The sequence below is a fragment of the Citrus sinensis genome, chromosome 2 (genome assembly GCF_022201045.2).
Source record: "Citrus sinensis cultivar Valencia sweet orange chromosome 2, DVS_A1.0, whole genome shotgun sequence".
Taxonomy (NCBI): Eukaryota; Viridiplantae; Streptophyta; class Magnoliopsida; order Sapindales; family Rutaceae; genus Citrus; species Citrus sinensis.
In genome coordinates this window covers 1,386,105-1,411,516 of record NC_068557.1, presented here as the reverse complement: position 1 = coordinate 1,411,516, position 25,412 = coordinate 1,386,105, and the positions used below count along the sequence as shown (strand labels likewise).

General features: G+C 33.6%; 4 protein-coding genes across 27 annotated transcripts in view; 2 read left to right on the top strand and 2 right to left on the bottom strand.

Moving 5' to 3' along the window:
* LOC102607217 (octanoyltransferase LIP2, mitochondrial) overlaps window positions 1–3,583 on the bottom strand; it is a 66,911-nt gene extending 63,328 nt beyond the window's left edge. For 18 of the 24 annotated variants that reach the window (XM_052434610.1, XM_052434607.1, XM_052434609.1 and 15 more), the window contains exons 1-2: window positions 3,448–3,583; window positions 1,855–2,434 (exon numbers count right to left, since the gene is read on the bottom strand). In XM_052434610.1, coding sequence (XP_052290570.1) covers window positions 1,855–2,431 — 577 coding nt within the window. In that variant the 5' untranslated portion in view covers window positions 2,432–2,434; window positions 3,448–3,583. The other 6 variants (XM_052434614.1, XM_052434615.1, XM_052434616.1 and 3 more) reach the window with 4 other exon arrangements.
* A 1,553-nt stretch (window positions 3,584–5,136) lies between these two features.
* On the top strand, window positions 5,137–6,806 carry LOC112496092 (germacrene A synthase-like). The gene is made up of 3 exons (XM_025093210.1): window positions 5,137–5,375; window positions 5,869–6,007; window positions 6,645–6,806. Exons 1-3 carry the CDS (start codon window positions 5,137–5,139, stop codon window positions 6,804–6,806), a joined length of 540 nt encoding a protein of 179 aa, XP_024948978.1.
* Window positions 6,807–13,813: 7,007 nt separating this feature from the next.
* On the top strand, window positions 13,814–17,205 carry LOC112496091 (valerianol synthase TPS1B-like). The gene is made up of 7 exons (XM_025093207.2): window positions 13,814–14,343; window positions 14,571–14,844; window positions 15,088–15,463; window positions 15,527–15,745; window positions 15,975–16,113; window positions 16,371–16,619; window positions 16,764–17,205. Exons 1-7 carry the CDS (start codon window positions 14,119–14,121, stop codon window positions 17,052–17,054), a joined length of 1,773 nt encoding a protein of 590 aa, XP_024948975.1. The 5' UTR covers window positions 13,814–14,118; the 3' UTR covers window positions 17,055–17,205.
* A 1,587-nt stretch (window positions 17,206–18,792) lies between these two features.
* On the bottom strand, window positions 18,793–24,148 carry LOC102607412 (uncharacterized). Its single transcript, XM_006492584.4, has 8 exons — window positions 23,733–24,148; window positions 22,848–22,957; window positions 22,272–22,328; window positions 21,880–22,179; window positions 21,201–21,448; window positions 20,242–20,548; window positions 19,871–20,144; window positions 18,793–19,253 (listed from the first exon to the last, which is right to left on the bottom strand). Exons 1-8 carry the CDS (start codon window positions 24,111–24,113, stop codon window positions 18,999–19,001), a joined length of 1,932 nt encoding a protein of 643 aa, XP_006492647.1. The 5' UTR covers window positions 24,114–24,148; the 3' UTR covers window positions 18,793–18,998.
* Between the last annotated feature and the right edge of the window lie 1,264 nt (window positions 24,149–25,412).

Genomic DNA, 25,412 nt, shown 5'->3' with positions numbered 1-25,412 from the left:
AAATGCACGTTTCATTCATATAGTTTGCACTGAAGTGTGAATTGCAGGAAATAAGCTTGCTAATGTTGTTCAATGAGGCTTATAAAAAGCTCATGACAAGATTCCCACTTCCAAAACTTTTTGGAACTTGCTAGAGGCATAATTTCACTGGCCTCAGTTGCAGTAATATTTCTCTTAGAAAGATATATTCTCAATGATTTCCTTCTTTGTTGTTTAATAGGTTGGAACCAAGAAGAAGCTGATCATGTGATCCTCAATTGAGTATTATATTTCTCTGACTTTGCTGCAATCCTCAAATATTAAACATGTATCATGTGACTGATCACATGAGACCAAATCAATCACCACATCTTCTGTCCTTCCTGTTTTATTATATTACCCACAAGTTTTGTACCTCTATTAAGTACAACAAAACACAGCTAAAGTTAGCTGGTTTAGCCTGATTTACATTGCATCATCACTTGGAAATGCCAGTTTCTCTAAAATTGAAACCTTGTTACTACATTATTTTCTTGTTTTTGTGTACTGCTATTGCTACACTGTTATTATGCCAGCAAATTAAACTTTTTCACCAACTAAGTTTAGCTAGCCAGAGGCTTTGTCTTCCATGAACAAAATTCTTTGGATTCATATCTGAACTTTTAATTATAAATTTCTCTCATGGCCACCAGTTTTCCTATGATTCAGGGATGAGTTGAATATGGAACTTGAGTATCGACAAGTTAGAAACAAATTTTAAATAAGTATCCACCTGTCTAAATCCCATCAGCAATTTCTAAAGCAAAATTGAGAATATGTATATCCAAATTTAGCAGGTTTCTCCATCTTACCATAAGATGTAGCATCATTGATGAGTCAGCTATTAATCTCTTTTGAGATAGGAAGATCCTTGTACATAAACTGAAATCCTATCACCTTAGCTGGCAGAAAAGTGGTCAAAGACATCTGCCTAGGAAATTTACGTGGCAAGATCTGGTCAAGGGACACCTGAAAGTTGAGGTTTAATAGAGATTTTGATGAAGTTTTTCTTATGACTATCCAGAGGTTCAAGTGTATTGAAGATTCTCACTGCTCCTGAAAACATGTGGGCAGTCATAAGGACGAGAGTAGAAAGTGCAAAGAGCTGACTTGCTACCACTTTGAACAAAAATCAGACTTATGCATACTTGCATTAGCTGTGCAAGTAAAACTGATACAATGCAGCATGTTTATTGCACGGATTCTCAATCAGATTGAACAAAATGGTACTGACCACTAACAGAAAACCCCAACAATAATGCCTCGTAATTGATAAAGGTCTATTCCTTATGCTAATGTTTCTAACATCCCTACAGGCTACAGCCCTGTGGACTTACCACCCAGTCATGTGTACAACTTCTACTCATATACAGGCTGAAAAATCTTAAATCTACGATGTCTTACCACAGTTGCTGAATAAATATTTGACCTTTTGGTAGTTGTTTAATCAATGCAGTTAAAATTTTCCTCAGGTATGGCAAAATTCCAAAATCCATTTTCAAATCCAATAAGATTCCCATAATATAAAGCTGTCAAAACATCATGCTTCCATCACTTTCTCCATGTATATGCATCTCTAAGGATCGCTAAACAAGATTTAAATCAATAACAAAAGTAAACCAAACAGTTCATAAGAATCAAAATGAATAAATAAATTACAGAGTAAAAATTTTACATGATTTATTTGCCAGGCATACTATACATCTCAATTGACTTCCTAATTATCTGACAATATTGAGACATTATCCTTCCAGATAAGACTATCATAGCCAAACTGTCTAGCAAAACAAGAAACTAACTGCTCATGAATTACATCTTCAGCAGGAAGCGGAATACCTGTCTCCCTTCTCAAAGATGTGACATCTTTATCTGCAATCCCACAAGGCACGATATGCTTAAAATAGTTCAAATCAGGATCTATGTTGAATGCCAACCCATGGGAAGTAATTCCATATTGTATCCGAACTCCAATTGCACCTATCTTTCTATCTCCAACCCAAATTCCTGTCTCACCCTTTTGTCCAGGGCAAGCTTTAACTCCATATAGTGATGCTATTTCAATCATAGTTGACTCAAGTTTCTCCACATAATTTCGAGCACCAAGTCCAATATCACGAAGGGAAATAATGGGATACAGAATTGCTTGGTGGGGACCATGAAATGTAATGTCTCCTCCTCTCTGAGTGTAATGAAGTTCAGCTCCTAACTTTTTCAGTTCAGCCTCAGAAATTAATAAATTATGATCCGTACGCCGTTTTCCAAGGGTATACGTGGGTGGATGCTGAAGGGACAAGAGGGTATCAGAAATCTTATGAATTTTTCTATCAGAGACCAGTTTTTCCTGCAGCTTAAGTGCATCGGAGTAGTTGACAATGCCCAGTCTCCAGATCTGTAAACTCCGTGGAACTTTCATTCCCTGTAGATCACAAAATGGTTAATTTCCTAGCCATGTTCCATCATCACATGGGAATATTTCAAATCATTCACTCATGATCACATGCCGTCCACTCTCCACTATTGACTACAATTATAATTTTCATACTCGAATAGATACCAAATCCAAAAGAAACACAATGCTAGCTACCCCACACATGTGAATTTCAGCTAAGATTTACAATTCTAAATTGGGAAGTCACAAGTTCCGTGGTGTTGCAAAACAAAATAAAATTACAATTTACATAAATTTGCCTCACTTTGGCTCCAAAAGAAACCCCTCAAAACAAACACTTAAGGGCAGATTTTCTATGTATTTCCAGACTCATTTTTTTCCTTCAAATTTTAAACGTTCTTGAGAAGTAGAATTTGCAGAACACAAAAATTATCCTCTAAAGATAAGTCTGTACTTATGAAAACATCTTTGATGTTTTCTGCCTCATAAAGATAGAGGATTTTAGAAGCATACAAAAATCTTCTTTGACCTATCCAAAATGCTAGTACCAGATAATTTTTTCAGTGCTTTTGTTTTAAGAATCTTGAAAATACAATATTTTAATTCATCCCTTTTGTTCATATATAATTTGTGCAAAAATAATTTCATAAAAATGTTTCCAAAGGACCCTAAACTATTAATTTTGTTGTTAGCTAACAGCTGAGACAATCATTGATCATTGATGATGGCAACATCCACAAGATCTCACGACATGGGTATCACTAAAACATAAATTATAAATTAAAAAAAAAAAAAAAGAGAGAGAGATTAAGGAGTATCGTATTCAGCCTCCTTAGCAAATTAAAACATTCGATAACAACGCAAGTACATACGACTCACAGTAGCAATTCATCGAACAGTTAATAGACAGAACTCAATCTAGCATATTTCACCAAAAATTTAGGAAATGATGCAAATGGGTCATCGCAAAAAAAAACACAATTTACAGAAGATTTAAAAAAAGGGGAAAATATAATAAAATAGGAAGAGTAGGAGCTTACCTGATAATACAAATACAGGCCGTCAGGAGAAGGTGACGATTAAAACTCACATCATTGAATGGGCTAGCCGGGAAATGAGTAAAAAAAACATTGTAAGATAATTACAGATGAGTCCTTGTAGTTTATACAAAATCAAATAACCCTATAGTTCGAATAAATCATCATTTAAGTCCATCAAATTTTTTTTTGTTTTTGTGGGGTAAAAACTGAAAACTGTCTATTGAAAATTGAAATTCGTTAGATTTTATTAATAGACTCTCCCTCGTGTTGTCTAGGTTTGAAAAATTAAAAAAAATAATAATAATTTAATGGAGGTTAATTTTGTCTTCTACTTTTTTTTACTGCGAACCTAAACCCAACGAGAGAGCTGCATGAAATGAAATGAAAACAAATTACATCAAATTAGGAAAATATAATGAGTCTTATTCTTGAATCTTACCCCTCATAATTCACATGAAAGAAGAAAAAAAATAACAAACTAACAAAAGTAAGCTTAAAAAAAATATCAAAAGGTCGAGCAAATCAATAATTGTGAAATTATTAGGGCCTGTTTGGTATTGTTTCTGAATTAATATTTCTTGAAAATAAAAATGAGAATGAGAATGGTGTTTTGCGGTTGTTGTATTTCAAATTTAAACATATATTATGTTTGTACTCTTAAAACAAAAATAAAAACAAAGCCTTAAAAACGGTATCGAACAAGTCCTCAGTATCTCTGAAAAAATGATAAAAAACCTTTGAACGCAGATTAGCCCAACAAATGAAAGTAGAATGAATATACATTGAATTCCAAAATTAACCAAGACATGTGCCACGACATTGAATTCTTGATAGGTACGAGAAATTCTGAAGTTGATGGAAGCAACTATTAATATAATCTTGTAGAATGTACGAGATATTTGAAACATTAACATATAACTTGCATATATATAGACCTGACAGATGAAACTTATGTTAATGGAAGAGATCTTATCAATGATATGTACAGTGGCGGAACTATCTATCGGGAAAAAATAATAATATTTTATTAATTTATATATGCTAGTTCCCCTCTAATCAATAACTGGGAAATTATTAGTTTTTTCTCTATTAAAATTAATATATACTATTTACTTTCTTATTGCTATCATAGCATTCAAAAACCCTACTTGCATAAAACATTTAAAGAAAAAGTGGGATAAAAAGGCTATTTATTTAATATTTTATTTTGAAAATTTAAAATAATATTTATTACAAAAAAAAGATTAAAAATTAAAAAAAGTATAAGAAAAATATATTATTCACACAACATATTTTTATTTTTAGCAGTTAAATATTTTTATTTTAACTTCAATTTAATTATTTTATAGTCAAATATAAATAAAAGTACATTTAAGAATGAGAATAATATTGTAAAATTATGGTTCTGGGAGGTCTTGGATGTTATGAAAACAATATTGTATCTATTGATTTCAGTAGAAGAACTACAAATAATTTTCCTTAATAAATTTTATGTCATGGCTCCTTAATTTACAGTTTTTCCACTATAGCCCCCATCGGCCAAAATCTTGTTTAACCACTGCTTATGTATGTTCACAAGAAAAAATTAGTGTTCGTAACCCTACATGCTCATTTAATTGACAATTTAATTAAACTTTTTTAGCATATTTTTTAGTTTTGGTTAAACTTTTGAGCTAAGCACATGTGACCATGACCAGAAGTGTGAAAGCTTTAACAATTCAAAATTACTTGGACCAAAATTTGGCAAAACATATAAATGATGCCCTTGAGCAGCCCCTGCACATGGGTGTGCCGAGAATTGAGGCACACAAATTTATCCCATTCTATGAGCACGACGACTCTAAAAATGACACTCTACTCAAGTTTGCAAAATTGGATTTCAATCGGGTACAATTGCCACACCAACAAGAGTTGGCTTACATCACAAGGTAATTAAATGCAGCTTATCAAATTTTCAAATCAAAATTCTGATATTCTCATCTTTATTGAAGGTGGGTATCAACATATTCTTATTCGAGAGACAGAACAGTGGAAATGTACCTATGGAGTGTTGCACAATATTTTGAGCCCCATTTCTCACGCGGTCGAATAATATTCACCAAAATTTATTTGCTGCTTCTGATCTGAGATGATGCATATGATGCATATGGTACACTTGGAGAGCTCCGAAGCTTCACAGACGCAGTAGAAAGGTTCTGTGTGCAATTTTTTTCTATTTCCTTTTGGTTTTCATTTTATTTGCATTAATTGTTAACTGTTAATTAATAAATTAATTAATTACTGCATTGATTGCTGGCACTGTGAAATTTCCATCACCATGAGATTTTTTTTTTTCTTAACACTTAGGTTAGTGATAGATTTTTTAATGATTATCCCGATTGGTACAAGTGTCAAACTGGTGACTAAATTGTTTATTTTCAGGTGGGACATCAATTGCATTAGCGAATTGCCAGAGTATATGAAACCTCTTTTTAGCGCTCTCTCGAATCCCTTCGACGAATTGAACAATGAATTGGCTGAGGAAGGAAGATCTTACAGCGTCTCTTTCACAAAGGATATGGTACTACTTTTCTACGTATATTTTTTTATTTTTTAGAAGGGAAATTATCATTCATATACCCTATAGATGTTATGTTATCAAAAATACTATAACACTTTGAAGGTGTATCAATCGTCCATTTTAAGTTAACAAAATGTATCTGCCGTCCACCAAACCGTTACTTGTCGTTTAAATAGGATAACGCCAGAGGGGTAATTTGATCTTTTCATATGATACAAGTGATAATTTAAGGGTATACAAATGATAATAAAAAAATTTAAGGATATACAAGTGATAATTTTCAAGGGTAAAATCGTCAATTCACTATAATTCCGTAAACTTTCAAACGGCAGCTAACGGTTTGGTGGTCGGTAGATAGATTTTGTCAATTTAAGGTGGACGATTGATACACCCTTAAAGTATTATAGTATTTTTTATAACAGAGCATCTATAGAGTATACAAATGATAATATCCATTTTTAGAATTCGAATAATCAATTAATGTTTAAATAGTTTCTTAAAAAATAAAAATCAATTAATTCCAATGCATTTGATTATGCAAATATCTTTGTATGGAAAATTGAACAAGAATTATAGACTTTCACACGCATATTAATTCGTAAATTTCTTACTTTTTTCTCTTTCGGTTGACATTTAGATGAAAGGAGTTGCGAGAGCCTATTTTGTGGAGGCGCAATGGTTCCACGAAGGATATATGCCACCATTTGATGAGCGCATGAGCAATGCAATAGTCACAGGCACTTGTTTTTTAGATCCCGCTGCAGCATACATAGGATTGGGAAGACATTGCAGGAATTGATGCTTACGAGTGGCTCCGAAGTCAACCAAAAATAATGACAGCTTCCTTTACACTCAGCCGTCTCATAGCTGACTTGGTATCTAATAAGGGGACCTGTCTATGGTACAGATTCTATAACAAACATCTCCCGTCATCCCACCATCCGATTGTCTATTGTTTAGTTTCTCACTCCACATCCAACCACATCCAACGGCTGATGCTGCAGTCTGTAGCTTACAGATTCTGTAAGCTAATCAAGTCCCTAATAAGGTACGATTATTTAGTCCGAGTTAATTTACAAAAGAAAGGGAAAAAAAAAGGTAATGATATAGCCACAAGTATGTTGCATAAATTGGCAGTTTAGGTATGTAACTATGTCATCTAACGTACGCAAATTCGATACGTTAATTAGGCTGAGCAAGAGAGAGGACACGTTGCCTCTGTTGTGGAATCTTATATGAAGGAATACGGCACCTCGGGTGAGGAAACAGCTGAAGAGTTCAAGAAAATGATTGCAGATGGGTGGAAGGATATAAATGAAGAATGCATGAGGCCAACGATTGTTCCAAACTTCCAATGCGACTCCTTAATGTTATTATTAACATTGCACGCTTAGTTGAAGTATTTTACAAGAAAATGGATGGTATCACAAATCCAAAGTACTTGAAAGATCATGTTATCAAATTGTTCATTGATCCAATTCTTGTTTAAGGATTGATCAATATCTTTTCATATCCTGAGTCTTAAATTTCTTCTATGATCTTTTGTTGTACTCGTACCTTTTGAGAGAATAAATAGTAGTGTTGCTGATTTTTTAGCCAATTTGAACCTCTCGTGTACTTGTCTTAGCTCCATGCTGCTTTGGCTCTTTATCATTTAAGTGTACGGTTGTGAATCCCAAACAGAATTATAAAAAGAGATTTTATTGAATAATTAAAATTAAAGTTATGAAAAGAATAACAAGATCCCTCTATTTACAATAAAGTAAACATATTTTTCTAAGTTAACTTAAAAGAAAATTTAAATTACAATTATAATTATAATGGAAATAAAAGATTAAGACACATACCATAATTTGACTTTAATTAAAATAAAAAATACTAAAACAGTAAAAAATTTAGAATTCTAAAATAACATTCTACGTCAATTAGGCTTGCCAAAAGACATGCCAGGACACATCCTTCTTCCAACACCAAATGGAATATACTCAAAATCAATCCCTTTATAGTCAATTGAACTATACAAAAAATCTCTCTAGAAAGAAGCTATCCGAACCATTTTAGTGTTTGGGATCCCTTCCAATCGCCTATCCATTACCAGTCACTTTAGTTCCCATAGGTACCTCATTGCCGAAAAACTTTTACACCTCTCTCTACATTTTCTTGGCACTAGAGGGCCGCCAGAAGGGTGTAGTGTTAGAGTTTCTTTAGTAACTAACTAATTTCAAGTATTGTAACTCATTAAGGCATATTTCATCAACATTTGCTTCTTCTTATTTTCAGGGACTTGCCTCACCTTTGCTTGTGCTTTTTCCATACTCTTGGATTTTTCATCATTTCAGACATTGCCCTTTCGACCGCCATGGAGGATGAGTTAGATCTAGCCAAAACAAAGGTCCTAAAATAAGCAATTGTGTACTAGCTATTAAGAAATTGATGGGTGAAGCAAGACTATAGTTAAAATAAAACTGGAAGAAAAATGAAAAATATGTACACCAAAAGGACACCAGGAATTTACGTGGTTCAGCTTATAAAAAATTATAAGTATTATAATATATTTGGCTCACTACCCAGAACCCAATTGCACTCAATCTTCAAATCACTAAACTTTCAAGAGCTTTACAATTTAAGCTCTCAAAATTTTCTACTCTCTAAATACTAAATTGCTTCTCACAAATTGGATGTTTTTGCTCTTCCTCTGCACTCTAAATTATAGGCAAAATAATGATAAAAAAAGTCAACAGCCAAGCACCAAATTCAGTACTAACTTTAACATTCCTTCAGTTGGAAATATGATTAAAAATCAATCAATCTCCACTCCATCATTTCTGTTTCACTATTGCTATGTTGCTTATATATCTACTAAGTCACAAGAGGATCTACTCTATACAAACTTGTCAGCATTCATTAGCTTGGTCAAAACATCTATTAGGTTCTCTTTGATATGAATTTTTCGTAAATCCACACTTCCATTTTCCACTATTTCTCGAATGAATTAGTGTTGTAATTCTATGTACTTGTGTTCTGAAATAGAAGGCTGGATTTCTTACAATGTGTAAGGCACTCTGACTGTCACAAAACATAGAAATATTTTCTTGTTTATGCGCAAGCTCCTCCAATAAACATTTGCATTTAAACAACATCATTGCAAGTTTGTGCAGTTGTCGTGTATTTTGCTTTTATTGTGATAAAACCACAATGGTTTGCAATTTTAAAACATAGTTTACAATATCTCCTGCAAATGTAAACACATATCCATTAATAGATTTCTTTTTATCAAGGTCTCCTGCAAAATTTGAATCTACATAGCCCCTGATAATAAAATCTAATCATTTGTAATATAATGCAACATCCGAGGTTTCTTTTATGTATTTCAGAATTATATTTACAGTTTTTCAATGGTCTCCACCAAGATTCACCATGTATCGACTGACAGTTTCCACTGCTTGTGTAATATCTAGTCTTAAACAAATCATAACAATACGGTACTAGAGACATCTCTTTCATCTTTATTTTATTGACAAGACACATACATGAGAATAACTTGAAATTAACAGGACGTGGGGTAGAGATTGGCTTACAATCATACATGATAAAGCATTGTAAGATCTTCCTCAAGTAATTCTTTGGAGAAAGCTAAATCTTCCTAATTTCTCTACCTCGGTGAATTTTCATCCCTAAAATCTTATTTGTTGGTTCTAAGTCCTTCATATCAAATTCATTAGCCAATTTTACTTTTAATTCTTGGATTCGATATTTGTTTAGGTATGTTACCAACATGACATCCATATACAATAGCAAAATAATCAAATCATTATTTTAAAAACTCTTGTAATATGCAAAGTGATTTGAACTAAATATGTTGTATTCAAGGCTCATGATGAAAAAATCAAATCTTTTATACTAATACATCAGCATCTGTTTGAGACTCTATAGAGATTTGTTCAACCTATAAATCAAGTTCTGTTTTTTTGTTTAAGCAAAACCTTCTGATTTGAGTATATAAATTTCTTCTTTAAGTTCTCTATGAAGAAATAAAGTTTTCACATCTAATTGCTCTACATGTAGGTCAAATGTAGAACATATCACCAAGACTACTTTGACTATAGTGAGTCAAACCATCGAAAAAATATCTCGTTGAAATCAATACATTCTTTTTTAGCACATCCTCTCACCACCAATCTTGCACAATACCGCTCCATTTAATCATTGCTATCATTCTTGATCTTGTAAACTTATTTGTTTCTAATAGTTTTTCTACAACATAATAGTGGTATAAGTTCTCATGTCTTATTCTTGTATAGTGTTTCAATTTTTTCCTGCATTATTGTCATCCACAAAGTAACATTTGAGCTTTTTAAAGTTTTATGAAAAGTTGATGGCTCTCCATCCTCCATTAAAAGATAATATACGACATTGATCTTTGAAACATACACCAGTGCCATACTAGTGATCGTCTCTTATTAGTTGAATGACGAACTTTTGGAACCTCAAACTCAATTTATTCTTTCTCCTAGTGCTCTAGTGTTACTTTAGAAAAATCTAAATCTTTTTTTTTCTGAATTATTTTCCACTTACATTGGTACTTCACAATGCTATCATCCTCATCTTTCCTTTGTAATTGCTTTTCTACAAAGATAACATATTTGCTAATAAGAATCTTGTGGGCTAACATCTTTGCTAATAAGAATCTTGTGGGCAGTGAGATCCCATAGATGATATCTTTTCATTTTATTAGCATACCTCAAGAAGATATATCTTCCAGATTTTGAATCCAACTTTATTTTTTCTTTGGCATTGTACATCACGTACACAGGACATCCAAATGAATATAAGTGGGAGTAATCAGCTGGTTTTCTCGCTACATCTCCATTGGTGTCTTCAATGTAATTCATGTTAATGGAAACCAATTAGCCATAATAGGCAGTTTTGATTGCTTTTGCTGAGAATGAAATAAAGAGACCAACAATCCTCAACATAGTTGTTATTCTTTCTATAAGACTTTTGTTCATAACTATGCCACTTCATCCTACTGAGGAGTGTATACAACTGTGAACTATCTCTGAATACATTCTTGCTTATTAAATGCAAGAAATTAGCCATTTGTGTATTCTTCACCATTATTTATCCTCAAGCAATTGATCATTTTCTTGAATTCAAGTTCTATCTGCACTTTGTATTCCTTGGACACTAGAAATACATCTGAATTTTTCTTAATTGGATACACCCAATATCTCCTGAAACAATTATCAATGAAAGTCATCATGTATTTTGCACCTTCTAGGGACATATCTGGTGATTCTCAAACATTAGAATAAACCAAGTCTAGAATGTATTTGCTCTTAGTGTCAAGTCTATTGAACTTCAATCTATATTGCTTACTTGTAATGCAATTCTCGCAAAACAGTAAGTTTACCGATTCGAGCCTTAGAAGTAACTTTCATTTTGAGAGAATTTTCAAACCTTATTTTGACATATAACTAAGTTTGAGATGTCACATTATCGTCAACTCTTCTCTATTTGACGTGACACGTGCATCAACTTCTTGTAGTATTTCCTCCTTAAGCATGAATAGATTAACACTAATCTTTTCTTCTTTATAAATACAAGTGCACCTCTAAAAATTTTCATGATCTCATTTTCAATAAGAGTTTTTCATATAAGACTATCTATTTGTCCTAAAGGTAATAGATTTTTCTTCAGACCCTTGACATGTTGTACCTCCTAAATTATGTGAATTATATCATCAAACATTTTTATTTTTACAATACCAATATCAGCGATTTCAAAGGCATGATCATTACCATGTACACAGATCCCCTTGAGATAGGTTTATATCTGTGGAACTATTATTTTTGAGTGGTCATGTGCCATGTTACTCCTAAATCTATAAGCCAAACACTAGCTAACCATTTCCTTCCTTCTACAACAGTTGTTGTCTCGCTATAAAGAATTTTGCCATCATCAGAAGTACTTGCTATACAACCCTGAGCATTTGACGACTCAGCTTTATTATCTCCACTTTGCTTGCTTTTCCAACACTTTTCTCTTGATGTGCTCTTTTTTGCCACAATTGTAGCATTTTACATTTTTCTTACTTCTCGATTTTGATCTACCATGATTGTGACTTCTATTGTGATCGTGTTTCATTTATCTCCCTTTCATCATCGATAATGCCTCTGCTTGCTATGAACTTGCATGCATGTCTTCTTTGTTACTTTGCCTGCTCTCTTCAATTAATACAAAGGCTACAACATCGTCGAGGACTAGACTATCTATGTGGTTTTTGTTCGTCAAATTATTGATGAGTTAATCATATTAATCTAATAGACTTTGAAGTAAAAGCTTCACACTACTTTAAAATTGTAAATTGTGAGAATAGAGTTTTTAGAGTGTCGATATGGTCAGTCATTGATGTGGTTTCTACCATTTGAAGAGTGCAAAGTCTCCTCTTCAACAAGATCTTATTGTGTAGCGAATTGAACTCGTACAATTTCGTGAGAGTATTCCATATTTTCTCTACTGCTTTTTCTCCACACTAGATAACACTTTATCAGCACTGCTAAATGTAGATCAGCAATTGCATTATCGTCCATCTCATTCCACTTGGCATCATCAGTTATCTCAGTGGGCTTTTCTCTAATTATTGCCAAGTAATTTTTTTTCCTCAAAAAAGCTTTCATCTTTATTTTTTATAACGAGAAATTGTTTTTGTTAACCTTTTTAATTTAATATTTTTCCGCCATTACTTTTTACCATGAACAACATTTGTTAAGTTTAGCTCCCACCATTTCACATGAACAATAACTGCACATATGAATAGTACCATGTAGTGAACAGTGCCATTTACATAACAGTACCCTGACTATAAAATTACAACAAATAGCAATGATACCACTGATAGAAATTTGATGGGTCAAGTAGAGTTACAGCTAAAATAAAATTAGAAGAAAAATGAAAATAAACACACCAAGAGGACACAGAAATTTACATGGTTCCACGGGTGAAGATAGAATAATAAAACCTTATTAATGAAATGAGAATTTCAAATATTGTAATACCTAGAATCCCAATACATCTAATCTTTCAAATCACTAAACTTTCAAAAGCTTTATAATTTAAGTTCTCAAAATTCTCTACTCTCTAAATACTAATTTGCTTCTCATAAATGGAATGCTTTTACTCTTCCTCTGCACTCCAAATTATAGGCAAAATAATGCCCCAAAAAATCAATAATTACAGCCAAAAAAATGAACAGCCAAGCATCGATTCGGTGCTTGAAATGTCAAAGTCAAGCTCCGAATTCGATGTTGACTTTAACACCAGCTGAATTAAGCATACAATATACAAACACGACTTAATAACTTTTGCTGAGTATGGATATATACACCATTTTGTTAATTTTTTTGAAAATTAATTTAAATCTTAACGATGGTAATTTTCTCATAAAATTAATCTTAAATAATTCAAAATTATACAAAAAAAATTCAATTACATGTTTATAATAAATGATTTAATATAATAGTCGTTAAAGTCCATGACTATTCTCTGTTTTGCTAATGAAGCATGTTTAAACGCCATGCCAACTTGAATTCATAAAAATTTAAAATATCATTCTCCATAAGTCATAAATATGTTATGAATGCATGATATGCATGAGTTATCTATCACGAAAATATCAATACTGGATGATAAACACGTGACGCATTGGTATTTATCATAAAAATCATATCATAAACTAACCTTTTTCAGTAGTTCAATTCTCTTTTTTCTATATATAAGCTCCATTTGTGCCTTTGATTAATTAGCACGTCCACGCATCTATTTGTTCCCATATGGCTTTGCGAGCCCTTGTTCTTCTTCCCTCAAACTTTCGGCAACGCGTTTTCAATTTCACTCACAAAATTTCGCTCAAACACTTTTTGCAATAATCAATTATCGTGCACGACTGCTTCATCACCCAAACCATTAGGTTCACCCAAAATACTTTTGATAACCTCAGCCCTTTTTCTGGTGTCATCACTCCTTCCCTCTATTTCACCATGAATTTGCACCATTTATGCCTTTGATTAGCAGACCTCCACACCTTTTATTGTTCCCATATCCTCAACACTATGGCTTTGCAAGCACTTGTTCCCTCAAGCTTTTTACAGAGCGTTTCACTTTCATTCACAAAAGTTCATCCAAATTTTTTTTATAATAATCAACTATCTTGCAAGACTAATTCGCCGTCCAAAGTGTTATGTCTAGCGTATAAAAACAATCAAGAAAATGATCGTCCACTTGGAAACTTTCGTCCAACAATATGGAAAGATGGATCCATTTCCTCTCCTGTCTTGGTAAATTTAACTTTCAATTATTTTACCAAACTGAATAAAATTATGTTCCTTCTGATAAAATGAGATTCATTATATTCTCCTGATTAAGTATACTCTAAAATTCTCTCGTATCATCGAGGTTCCCCCCCCCCCCCCCCCAAAAAAAAAAAACATATAAACAAAGCAAATGCTAACTTCAATATTTACGTTCAGTTAATTAATTGGCCTTGATTAATTTGTTTGTGCAGGAAGTTGAAACATATGATAAGCTGAATGAGGAGATGAAAGACCATGTGAAGGAAATGTTAGTTGCCTCAAGAAATGATCCGGTGGAGGAAGTTGTTTTGATTAACTTACTATGCCGTCTTGGCGTTTCATATCACTTTGAGAATGAGATTGAAGAAAGATTGAATCACATTTTTGAAATGCAACCTGACCTTGCTGCTGAGAAAGACTGTGACTTGTACGCTACTGCTATTCTATTTCGAGTTTTCAGGCAGCATGGTTTCAACGTATCCAGTGGTAAGTACTTATTACATACATGTAGAGGTGGAACTATGGTTAAAAAATAATAATAATAATAATGGATTTAATTAAAGTTTTACTAATTTATAGTACATAAGTTTAATTCACAAAAAAAAAAGTCTAGTGCACATGTGATCATGACCAGAAGTGTGAAATCTTTAATAATTAAACATTAATCGTCACCGTGCATATATATGAGGGCTTCTAAAACGTTTATATTGATTTTGGATAATGCATCAGGTGTATTCAACAAATTCAAAGACCATGATGGTAACTTCAAGGAAAGTTTAACCAGCGATGCGAGGGGAATGTTAAGTTTGTATGAAGCTACGCATTTGAGAGTGCATGGAGAAGATATCCTCGAGGAGGCTCTCACTTTCACAACGGCACATTTGAAATCCATGGCAGCACCTAACTTGGACCAAAATTTGGCAAAACATATAAATGATGCCCTGGAGCAGCCATTGCACATGGGTGTGCCGAGAATTGAGGCACACAAATTTATCTCGTTCTATGAGCACGACGACTCTAAAAATGACACTCTACTCAAGTTTGCAAAATTGGATTTCAATCGGGTACAATTGCTACACCAACAAGAGTTGGCTTACATCACAAGGTAATTAAATGCAGCTTATCAAATTTTCAAATCAAAATTCTGATATTCTCATCTTTATTGAAGGTGGATGAAAGGATTAAACTTTGGATCAACATATTCTTATTCGAGAGACAGAACAGTGGAAATTTACCTATGGAGTGTTGCACAATATTTTGAGCCCCATTTCTCGCGCGGTCGAATAATATTCACCAAAATTTATTTACTGCTTCTGATTATAGATGATACATATGATGCATATGGTACATTTGGAGAGCTCCAACGCTTCACAGACGCAGTAGAAAGGTTCTGTGCACAATTTTTTTTTTCTTTCTTATTGGTTTTCATTTTATTAGCATTAATTTTTGACAACTAATTAATTAATTAATCACTGCATTGATTGCTGGCATTGTGAAATTTCCACCACCATAAGAATTTTTTTTTTTTTTTAACACTTAGGTTATTGATAGATTTTTTTAAAGATTATTCCGATTTGTATAAGTATCAAATTGGTGACTAAATTCTTTATTTTCAGGTGGGACATCAATTGCGTTAGCGAATTGCCAGAGTATATGAAACCTCTTTATGGCGCTCTCTTGAATCTCTTCGACGAATTGAACAATGAATTGGCCGAGGAAGGAAGATCTTACAGCGTCTCTTTTACAAAGGATATGGTACCAATTTTCTGCAGACATTTTTTTTATTTTTTAGAATTCGAATAATCAATTAATGTTTAAATAGTTGCTTAAAAAATAAAAAATAATCAATTCCAATGCATTTGATTATGCAAATATCTTTGTATGGAAAATTAAACAAATGTTTTTTTGTCTCACCAGCATTTTAACCTTTAGAAAAGAATTATAGACTTTCGCATGCCTATTAATTTGTAAATTTCTTTCTTGTTTTTTTCCCTTTTTCGGTTGACATTTAGATGAAAGGAGTTGTGAGAGCCTATTTTGTGGAGGCGCAATGGTTCCGCGAAGGTTATGTGCCACCATTTGATGAGCGCATGAGCAATGCAATAGTCACAGGCACTTGTTTTTTAGATCCCGCTGCAGCATACATAGGATTGGGAGACATTGCAGGAATTGATGCTTACGAGTGGCTCCGAAGTCAACCAAAAATAATGACAGCTTCCTTTACACTCAGCCGTCTCATAGCTGACTTGGTATCTAATAAGGTACGATTATTTAGTCCGAGTTAATTTACAAAAGAAAAGGGAAAACAAAAAAAGGTAATGATATAGCCACAAGTATGTTGCATAAATTGGCAGTTTAGGTATGTAATTATGTCATCTAACGTGCAAATTTGATACGTTAATTAGGCTGAGCAAGAGAGAGGACACGTTGCCTCTGTTGTGGAATCTTATATGAAGGAATACGGCACCTCGGGTGAGGAAACAGCTGAAGAGTTCAAGAAAATGATTGCAGATGGGTGGAAGGATATAAATGAAGAATGCATGAGGCCAACGATTGTCCCAATGCGACTCCTTAATGTTATTGTTAACATTGCACGCTTGGTTGAAGTATTTTACAAGAAAATGGATGGTGTCACAAATCCAGAGTACTTGAAAGATCATGTTACCAAATTGTTCATTGATCCAATTCTTGTTTAAGGATTGATCAATATATAAATCTGAATATCCCTGTATATGCACTTAAGTGTTGCCTTATTGCTGCTGCTCTCTGTTTTGCAGTTCGTCTTCTTTAGCTATTAATTCTTGCTCCTCTGATTTCAATTCAATAAAAATGAAAAAAAAAAAAAAAGCACCATATTGACTGACGTATTACCTTGTCATTTTTTCTCTCCAAATGAGAGTATGAGACACCTGGACGCATCCTTGTTCCTGCCCCAAATGAAGTAATCATCCCCATATTCAAGATCACTTCCACTTGCCCATGCATTAACAAACACTTTGGTTTTGATGACCCTTTAAACTCACATTAATTGCTCCCGGCACTCTCTTGGGAACAACAATGGAACGGGAGGGAGGGTGCAATCTCGTTGTTTCTTTTATGACTAACTTTCCGTAACTTAATTCTTGAATATCAATCTCTCATTTATCTTCTTCTTTCCCTTAAGTTTTTGTCTCAGCTTCAACCTGTGCCTGTTTCTCATCATCTCTGACATGGCCCGTGTTGCTATTGACGCCGAAGTATCAGTTCCTCCTCTGAACATGCCCGGCGGATGAGTAGTATTGCTGTAAATATTTAATTTTTAAATAATATTACTCGTGAATATCGTCAGAGAATTAATAGAAATGATAAAATAATTTGGATGCTGATTATGTGGTGGCTACTATACTATCACATACTCCACTACTTGAAAAATCAGATTTTGTTAACTTTTTTATTGATTGTCTAATCATCTGACGGTGTCCAAACTATGAGGTACTATAATTAGACCCTACTACGTAATTACCGAATAATAGCTTTAATGTCATTGGTAGAGAGGGAAATCTCAAGGTCATGACTATTCTCAAGCCTTAGAAAAATATCAACAAGATCTTCCTTTTCCGTCCTCCTCTTCAATGCGATGTTGAATAATATTGTCAAGGATCTTGCCGTGAACCTTCACCACTTCAGCTGCGGTCCCGTTGACTATACGAAGAAATTTCAAACTCGGGAACATTTCGGACAATCTTAAGCTCCCGCAAGTGATAACATTTCTCTTGATAATGTGCTCAGTGGATGCAATGCAAGTGTACATGTTCAGTATTGAAGGGTGCTCTGCTCTCGGTGCATATGGACCGCGCCATACTAGTTGGAAGTTAACTTTAAAAAATAAAAATAAAAAGACAAGGAAAACCTTAAAACTTACAGAATTTTAGAATGTTTGGTGATTTTTAAATAACAATTTTGATAAAAATAATAAAATTGTTATAGGTTTCAAATTACATCAACATATGTTTAGTATGATAATTTAGAAGCTATATCTGACCACCCACAATATAAAAAGCAAGCAACCCTAAGAGTTGTTTTCCTATAAATTGCGGTAGAGAGCCCCCCTTTCAATGCTGCTAATTTTCATTCACAGGAATACAAGAGACTTGTTATTGGGAGTTCAGGGCCATTAATTATTTGACCTTAAGCTAATAAGTAATATCAAAAAGGCGCTCTTGGACATTACTAGTTGTATTACATGTAAATTTACTACTGATTAAGAGGATACTGCCATTATTGATATTTAATTTTTCTTGATGAATGTAACTATAATGGAATTTACACACTGCATAAGTTGCGAAATAAAGGTGATAGAAGATCTAAACATTTCTAAACTCCTGCCTTTCTATAAGATAAAATATTCTTAACCTACAATTTTGTACGAATCCTTGTGAAGCCAATTGCAAGAAGTCATAAAATAAAAAATTGTAATAAATAAAATGATTTCGAAATGCATAAACTGTTAAAATTCTGCAAAGAAATAATGCCATACAAATTATTTCTACTTTTTTCTGCAGCCACAAAAATAATAATAATAATAATGATTCGACTATTATATACATGAAGTTACAATCCTCTTTCTGGTATAGGTATAACATAATGCAGAGAATGGCAGATTACGATGAACAGGAAAGCATGCAAACACCTGGTCGATAAGCCCATGCCGGGGGCAGGCGAGCATACTTTTCCATTCCTGGTTGCTCGTCATATGGGCGTTCCATAAGTTTAAGCAACCTCCGCACCTCACCAAAATCTCCGAGCTCAGCTGCATCGATAGCACTCTGGCACAAGTAGTTTCTAAGAACATATTTTGGGTTCACAGAATTCATCAATGCCTTCCTTTCCTCATCTGAGATGCCACTAGACAACAGCTGCGAAAGGGAAAAGGAAAAAGATGACAAGACAATTTTTTTTGCCCATTTGTCACTATGGGGATAATCTTTACTGGATGACAGGTCTATTTTATTGGTGTCGTGTAAAAATGCAACAACAAACAAGATGTTGGCATCAAAATCACAAAAGGAGCATTCACCAAAACATTAGACATCCTCAGAAGAAAAGCTACTCTACCTAGGCAAACAGTAAAAAGCTCAAAAAGCATTCATACATCATTGCAAATGCAAGTAACAATTTGAACATGCAGTAGGAACTGAAGTAAAGCATGAAGTTTTTAAAGATTTCAACTTCCTTGCCTTTTGCATTGCCGGCATTTTCTCATTATACACACCATAAAACAAAGACTACCACACACTCTAGACCGGAGCAAGCAACCACAATCATCCGAATATTTCCAAATTGCAGAAAACATTTTTTAGATTGAAGTACTAGGAGAGGAAATTGACTAGACATGTATCCGTCAGCAAAGAATATAACAAAAGAGTTTTCACTAATCCTGGCAAGTTTCACAAATTTTATGTGATTTCAATTGGGTCCAAAAAGAAAAGAAGACAACAAAGAAGGGAAAAAAAACTTTGTGAACATATAGTACCTCTTGTATGTACGATAACACCCAGCTGATCCATGCCTCCTTCCGCTCCTTTCCGATATCTAACAAAACAGCCTTCAGTGGAACTAACAACTCATCCTCTGGAATGCTGGGATCAGCTTTGACATTGGAAAGTGCACGAAAGAAATTTGTGTAATCAACTTTGTCAACAGCCATATTGTTTAGAAGTTTACTAATAATCTGTTTATTGTATTTTGGAAGACCAAGTTTCTTTGTCATAATGGCTTGATATTCATCCATAAACTTTGTTCCATATCTGCAACAATAAGTCAAGATATGCATAAATCTTCATCAACGACGTATAACACACCAATAGCAAATATTAAAAGAAAAAATATTCAAATTAAACAAACCTTTCCATGACATAATTTGCCTCTTTATCATCTATCAATTTAGCTGCTGCTAGAGTTGTGGAAAACTGTGCAATGTTCCACAAGCCAATATCAGGCTGGTTTGCAAAACAGTATCTTCTTCCAGGAAGATCCGTAGTGTTTGGGGTGAAACTTGGATCGAATGCATCCAGAAACCCAAAAGGTCCATAATCAATAGTGAGCCCCAAAATGCTCATGTTGTCAGTGTTCAGCACACCATGGGTGAAACCAACACCTTGCCACTGTGCAACCAACGAAGCCGTACGCTCAGCAACCTCCACTGCCCATGCTGGTGCAGTCCAGAGATAAAACAATAAAGAAAAGAACGGTGTTAAAATTGCTCCAAAAACTACTTTCAGAAATCATCAATGAAAACACGTAGAAACTGTCAATATCGAGAAATAGAAATTCCAGATTCAGTGGGAGGAAATACAATTGCCAACAGAAAGTGAAGGAATGCTTAAGTACTCTTATCCATTTTAGCATTATATGTTATTAGCAAGACACTACCATGAATCAAGAAAGTTCAAACATCAAAGGTCAAATATAATTCATAAATAACAGGAAAATTACAAAGGCTAAAACTTTTCCTTAATTGGATATGGAATGAGATTACAAACCATATAGGGGAAGCAAGCCCATCCCAATAAATTGTCAAATAATGACCATAGAACTATAACAATAGAGACTGTTACAAGTATATGCTTGTTGCACAGAGATGCATCACTGGATGGCTAATTGAATATCGCAAACAAGCATTACAAAGTCATTCACTTAGAACAACTAACCAATTTCCATATGAGCTGAACTTTGGAATTTGACATTGATTAATTCCAAAATAAATGCAGGGCAGCCAAAAATTAGAAGGAAGCAGACATCAGAATTATTCTACTATCCGTTAACATCTAACCAAAACATAATTCCTCAACGGAAACTGTTACCTGCATACTTATTTGAAGTTAGGTCAACAACGGAATGATCCTCATCGCCTGTGCTAAAAGATAAGCTCTCGCTTTTATTCATATTCTCAATATGACGAAAATGATGTCTAATAGCATAGTCAGCTAAAGTACGGACTATATCAAGGTCCTCTTGTCCTCTTGAAGCATGTATTTGATATGAACCAAAGCGCAAAAAAGATTGAGCAACTCTGCAAACAATTGCACCAGGTTCTTCCTTTGGATTGCCACTGCAATGAAAGAGGTCACTAACTGTTATGAATACCTGGATATATTATAAAACTATCCTCTATAATCACCTCTCAAGTTTATTTCCATTGCCAGTATTTCAAATCTCCAAACTTTTCTAGGTGAACATGAGTATAGTCTAAAACAACATGTCAAAGGTTGTCTGTTTCTATTGATTCACTAACAAATAAATTAGAATTATTTACTAATAACCACAGCATCTCTCATACATCCCAAAAAAAAAAATTGCATTACAAAGTTGCACGAAAGAAAAAGTAAAGGGAAATATGGTAGAAAGACATGAAAGTAGTCGTTTACTAAATTGTTTATCAGAATCAAAATCAATTAGATGTGTTGATTTGAGTGTGTTAGAAAGATGTCGTTTGCTAAAAACTTTATCAGAATTGAAATCAAATTGATTTACTGAACATACTCGTAAAACATGTCTCGAGTAACAAATTTTCCTGTTGTCACAAGACAAAGTGCACGAGTTGTTGGGATTCCTAAAAAGTGCATGGCTTCACTGCAAAGGAACTCCCTGATGCTACTACGCAGTACTGCAAGGCCATCAGCAAAGCGGCTATATGGAGTCTTCCCAGCTCCTTTAAGCTGCAATTCCCACCTTTCCGACTTCAAATTCAGGATCTCGCCAAGAGTTATTGCCCGACCATCACCCAGCTGACCAGCCCACATGCCAAATTGATGTCCACCGTAGCATTGAGCATATGGCACCCTGCAGTAGGAAGATCGATAAGGACCAACAACAATATCATTGAAAAGGGATATGCAATGTGACTTGCAATAAACATGAATAACAACACTTACGCTCCCGCCAAAGGAGTAGCCCCAGAAAAAAAGAGGGGAAAATCTGGTCTTTCAAATCTGAAAAACATAAACAGATTTCTAGTTTCAGTGACAAAGATAATCGCATGCCATAAATTTAAAAAATAAAAAGAAATAAAATAACAAAGAAATTAAGTGCAGATAGAAAAAAATGATATTATGAAACTTCAGAAATCAGAAGCAATACTAAGCAAACACTCTTATACCAACAAATTTCAGCAATTAATACATTTTAATAAAAGAATGGCATACAATTCCATATTCTCAGATATAGTTGTTGTAATTCTATTATAACAGCAGTGCCAGTTGTTAATAAGTTTTCAGATCTTCCGCATACGAGGGCTTTCCAGTCACTGACAGCTCAAGACCGTTACAGATTCAAATGACACTTTCAGAGTTTCCACAATATCGAACCATTAGGTGCTATCAGAAGTCAAATATCGTCTTTGAAAGTTTCTAAAATTACCACTCGCCATTAAATTGATCTAGTTCAAAGCATCCATCAGTTTGAAAACAATACAACATGCGAAGAAACAAGAGAGAGAAGAAAACACTCACTCTTTAGGATCCAACTCAAGAGAATCGGCCACTGATTCTGACCACGCAACAAGCTGAGGATTTTCTACTTCAGCTGACGGAGAAACTTTAGTATAACAGGCATGCAATACCTACATATTATTTAAAAAAGAAGACACTGAATCAAGATGCAAATCAGGCTGCAAAAAAATAACATGCACATAGACGATCTTTGAATTAGCATACAAACCTCTACCACTTATCTTTCATTAATGTACAAATCTCAAATACGATCATGCAAACGACATGAATGAGGTAAACCAACTATCCCGATTAGCTACTGATATAGTTTAAATTCAATTCAACACCCATAAAAAATAAATAAAAAATCTATAAAAGAAATAATTACTAAATAAACAAACTTTTTTCATGCAACCTAATGAGGAAGCACAAAAACCATATAAAATGAATAAATAAAGTGCAACAAGTAGCAACATGCTATAATGCCACAATAGTTTGCATGAAAAGAATTCAATGTGCCAAATAGAGGTATTAAAACTAATTTTTATATTAAAAAAAAAGTTCTAATTAACAAATTTCATAGTGACTACTGCACCATTTTATTTCATTCCTTTGATCATATTATGCCACATCAGTTTGCACAAAAAATTATTTTGATTATCTCAATAAGGTGTCATTCATTTATTTGGAAGATAGGACAAAATAATAAATAATTCAATAAATTGATGTCACCTATAAAAATGTTACTATCGTAGTTAGGAAGTGTTTCATTTTATTATTCTGTCGATAATCTCAATGGAAAAATTATAATCAATTATAAGTGAAATTTCAGTCTAAAAAAATTACAATATAAAATAAATTACAAAAAAAACTATTTTTTTTTTCAATCAAATAAAATAAGCTAACCTCACGAGGGATAGAATCAGTCCTGGGATCACCAGGCAACTCTCGAACAAACGAGTGGTCCCAATTCAGATCCTCAAGAGCTTTCAGCTTCTTCGTCATCTTGCTCTCATCTCCGCCGTCCGTTTCCGTTTCCGTATCCAATCTCTGATTCTTCAAATCATGCGTCACCGAATCGACAGACGCACTCGACTCCATCTGCGCAGCACCGCCGCCGCCTGTCGTGCTGACGTGGCATGCGATGGAAGGACAGGATGGAGACTTTGTAAAGTAGGCGGGGTAGAACGGGAATTTGGGGAGGCGAGGGCGGAGAGAAGAAGAAGAAGAAGAGAGTGAAGAGAAGAGGAGGTGTGGTTTAGTTGAGAAATGAGGGAGGAGGAGCATTGTTTGTTTTGTTGTTTATTAAACAGATACTAAAAAAAAAAAACAATTATTAATAAATTTTATGCGTGGGTTTTTAATTTTGATAAAAGCGATTTTATTTTTTCATTATTATTTTTATTATTATTTTGGGTAGATATTTTTGGGGGTTGTGTGGGAACGGAAAGCTGTAGAAAGAATTTTGGTTTTGGTGGTCTCTAATCACTAATGGGTGACGTATACTTGAACGCATTTTCAGTTGATGCTTTGACCAAATACGTTACATGCGAAACACGTACCTATCGTTTTGAAAAAAAGTAAATAATAATAATAATTATGATGATTCAAATAATTATCTCAATAATAAAAAATAGTTAAAAATTAAGAACGCTTTTTGTTTTGATACCTCGGGTTAATCGTCCAATCAAATGGACGGCCCATAACCCGAGCCATTACCACATGGGGCCCAATTAAGGGACACGGAATGATGTTGGAAGCCGAACGGAAGAAAGTGGGCCACGCAATTGAAAAGCTTGAAAGAGGCCCAAAAGAATATCAACTTGCTTCGTATCATGTAACAGAAAGTGCTTAAGTCACCCCTGTGCATTTCGTGCCCTATGGGTTATGCACCGTCCACTGATCATTTTTTTTTTAAAACCATCAGACGGTGTCTAAGTTGTGCAGTATGATATCTCATAAGTATCGTAGATGAATTCATTGCAAATAATAAATAAATAAATAAAATTTTAATACATGTTCATAGATCTTTTTAATATAAATTTGTTTACTCTTTTTTTGAATTTTAACCTAAGTGTAAGTTAATTCTTTTTCTATAAACTTTGAAAAAGCTTTAAAAAGATCATTGATGTTTCTTTAGAAAGATTTTGCACAAGATAAATGAGAACTAAAGGTTATGATTAAGCGAGAAAATTATAACGTAAGATAAGCACATAAAATTTAATTTTTGTTGCGATAGGTAAGAAATTCAAGCATACAAGAAAATTCTAATCTTTATTCTTTAATCAAGTAAGAATAATGTTTCACAAGTCTACTAACGATTCCAACTTTATTTATTCCAAAGAGTGATAGCATTTTTTCAGGCAACATGCATTCGTAAAGTGATGGAATTGATTAAAATAGTTTTATAAGATGTGAAATTAATTATTTCATAGATTACGACTTTATTTATTTCAAAGAGTGATATTATTTTTTTAGCCAACATACATTCGTAAAGTGATAGAATTGATTAAAATAGTTTTATAAGATGTGAAATTAATCATTCCATAAATAAATGTTACCTTAATATTTTAATCTTGTTACTAC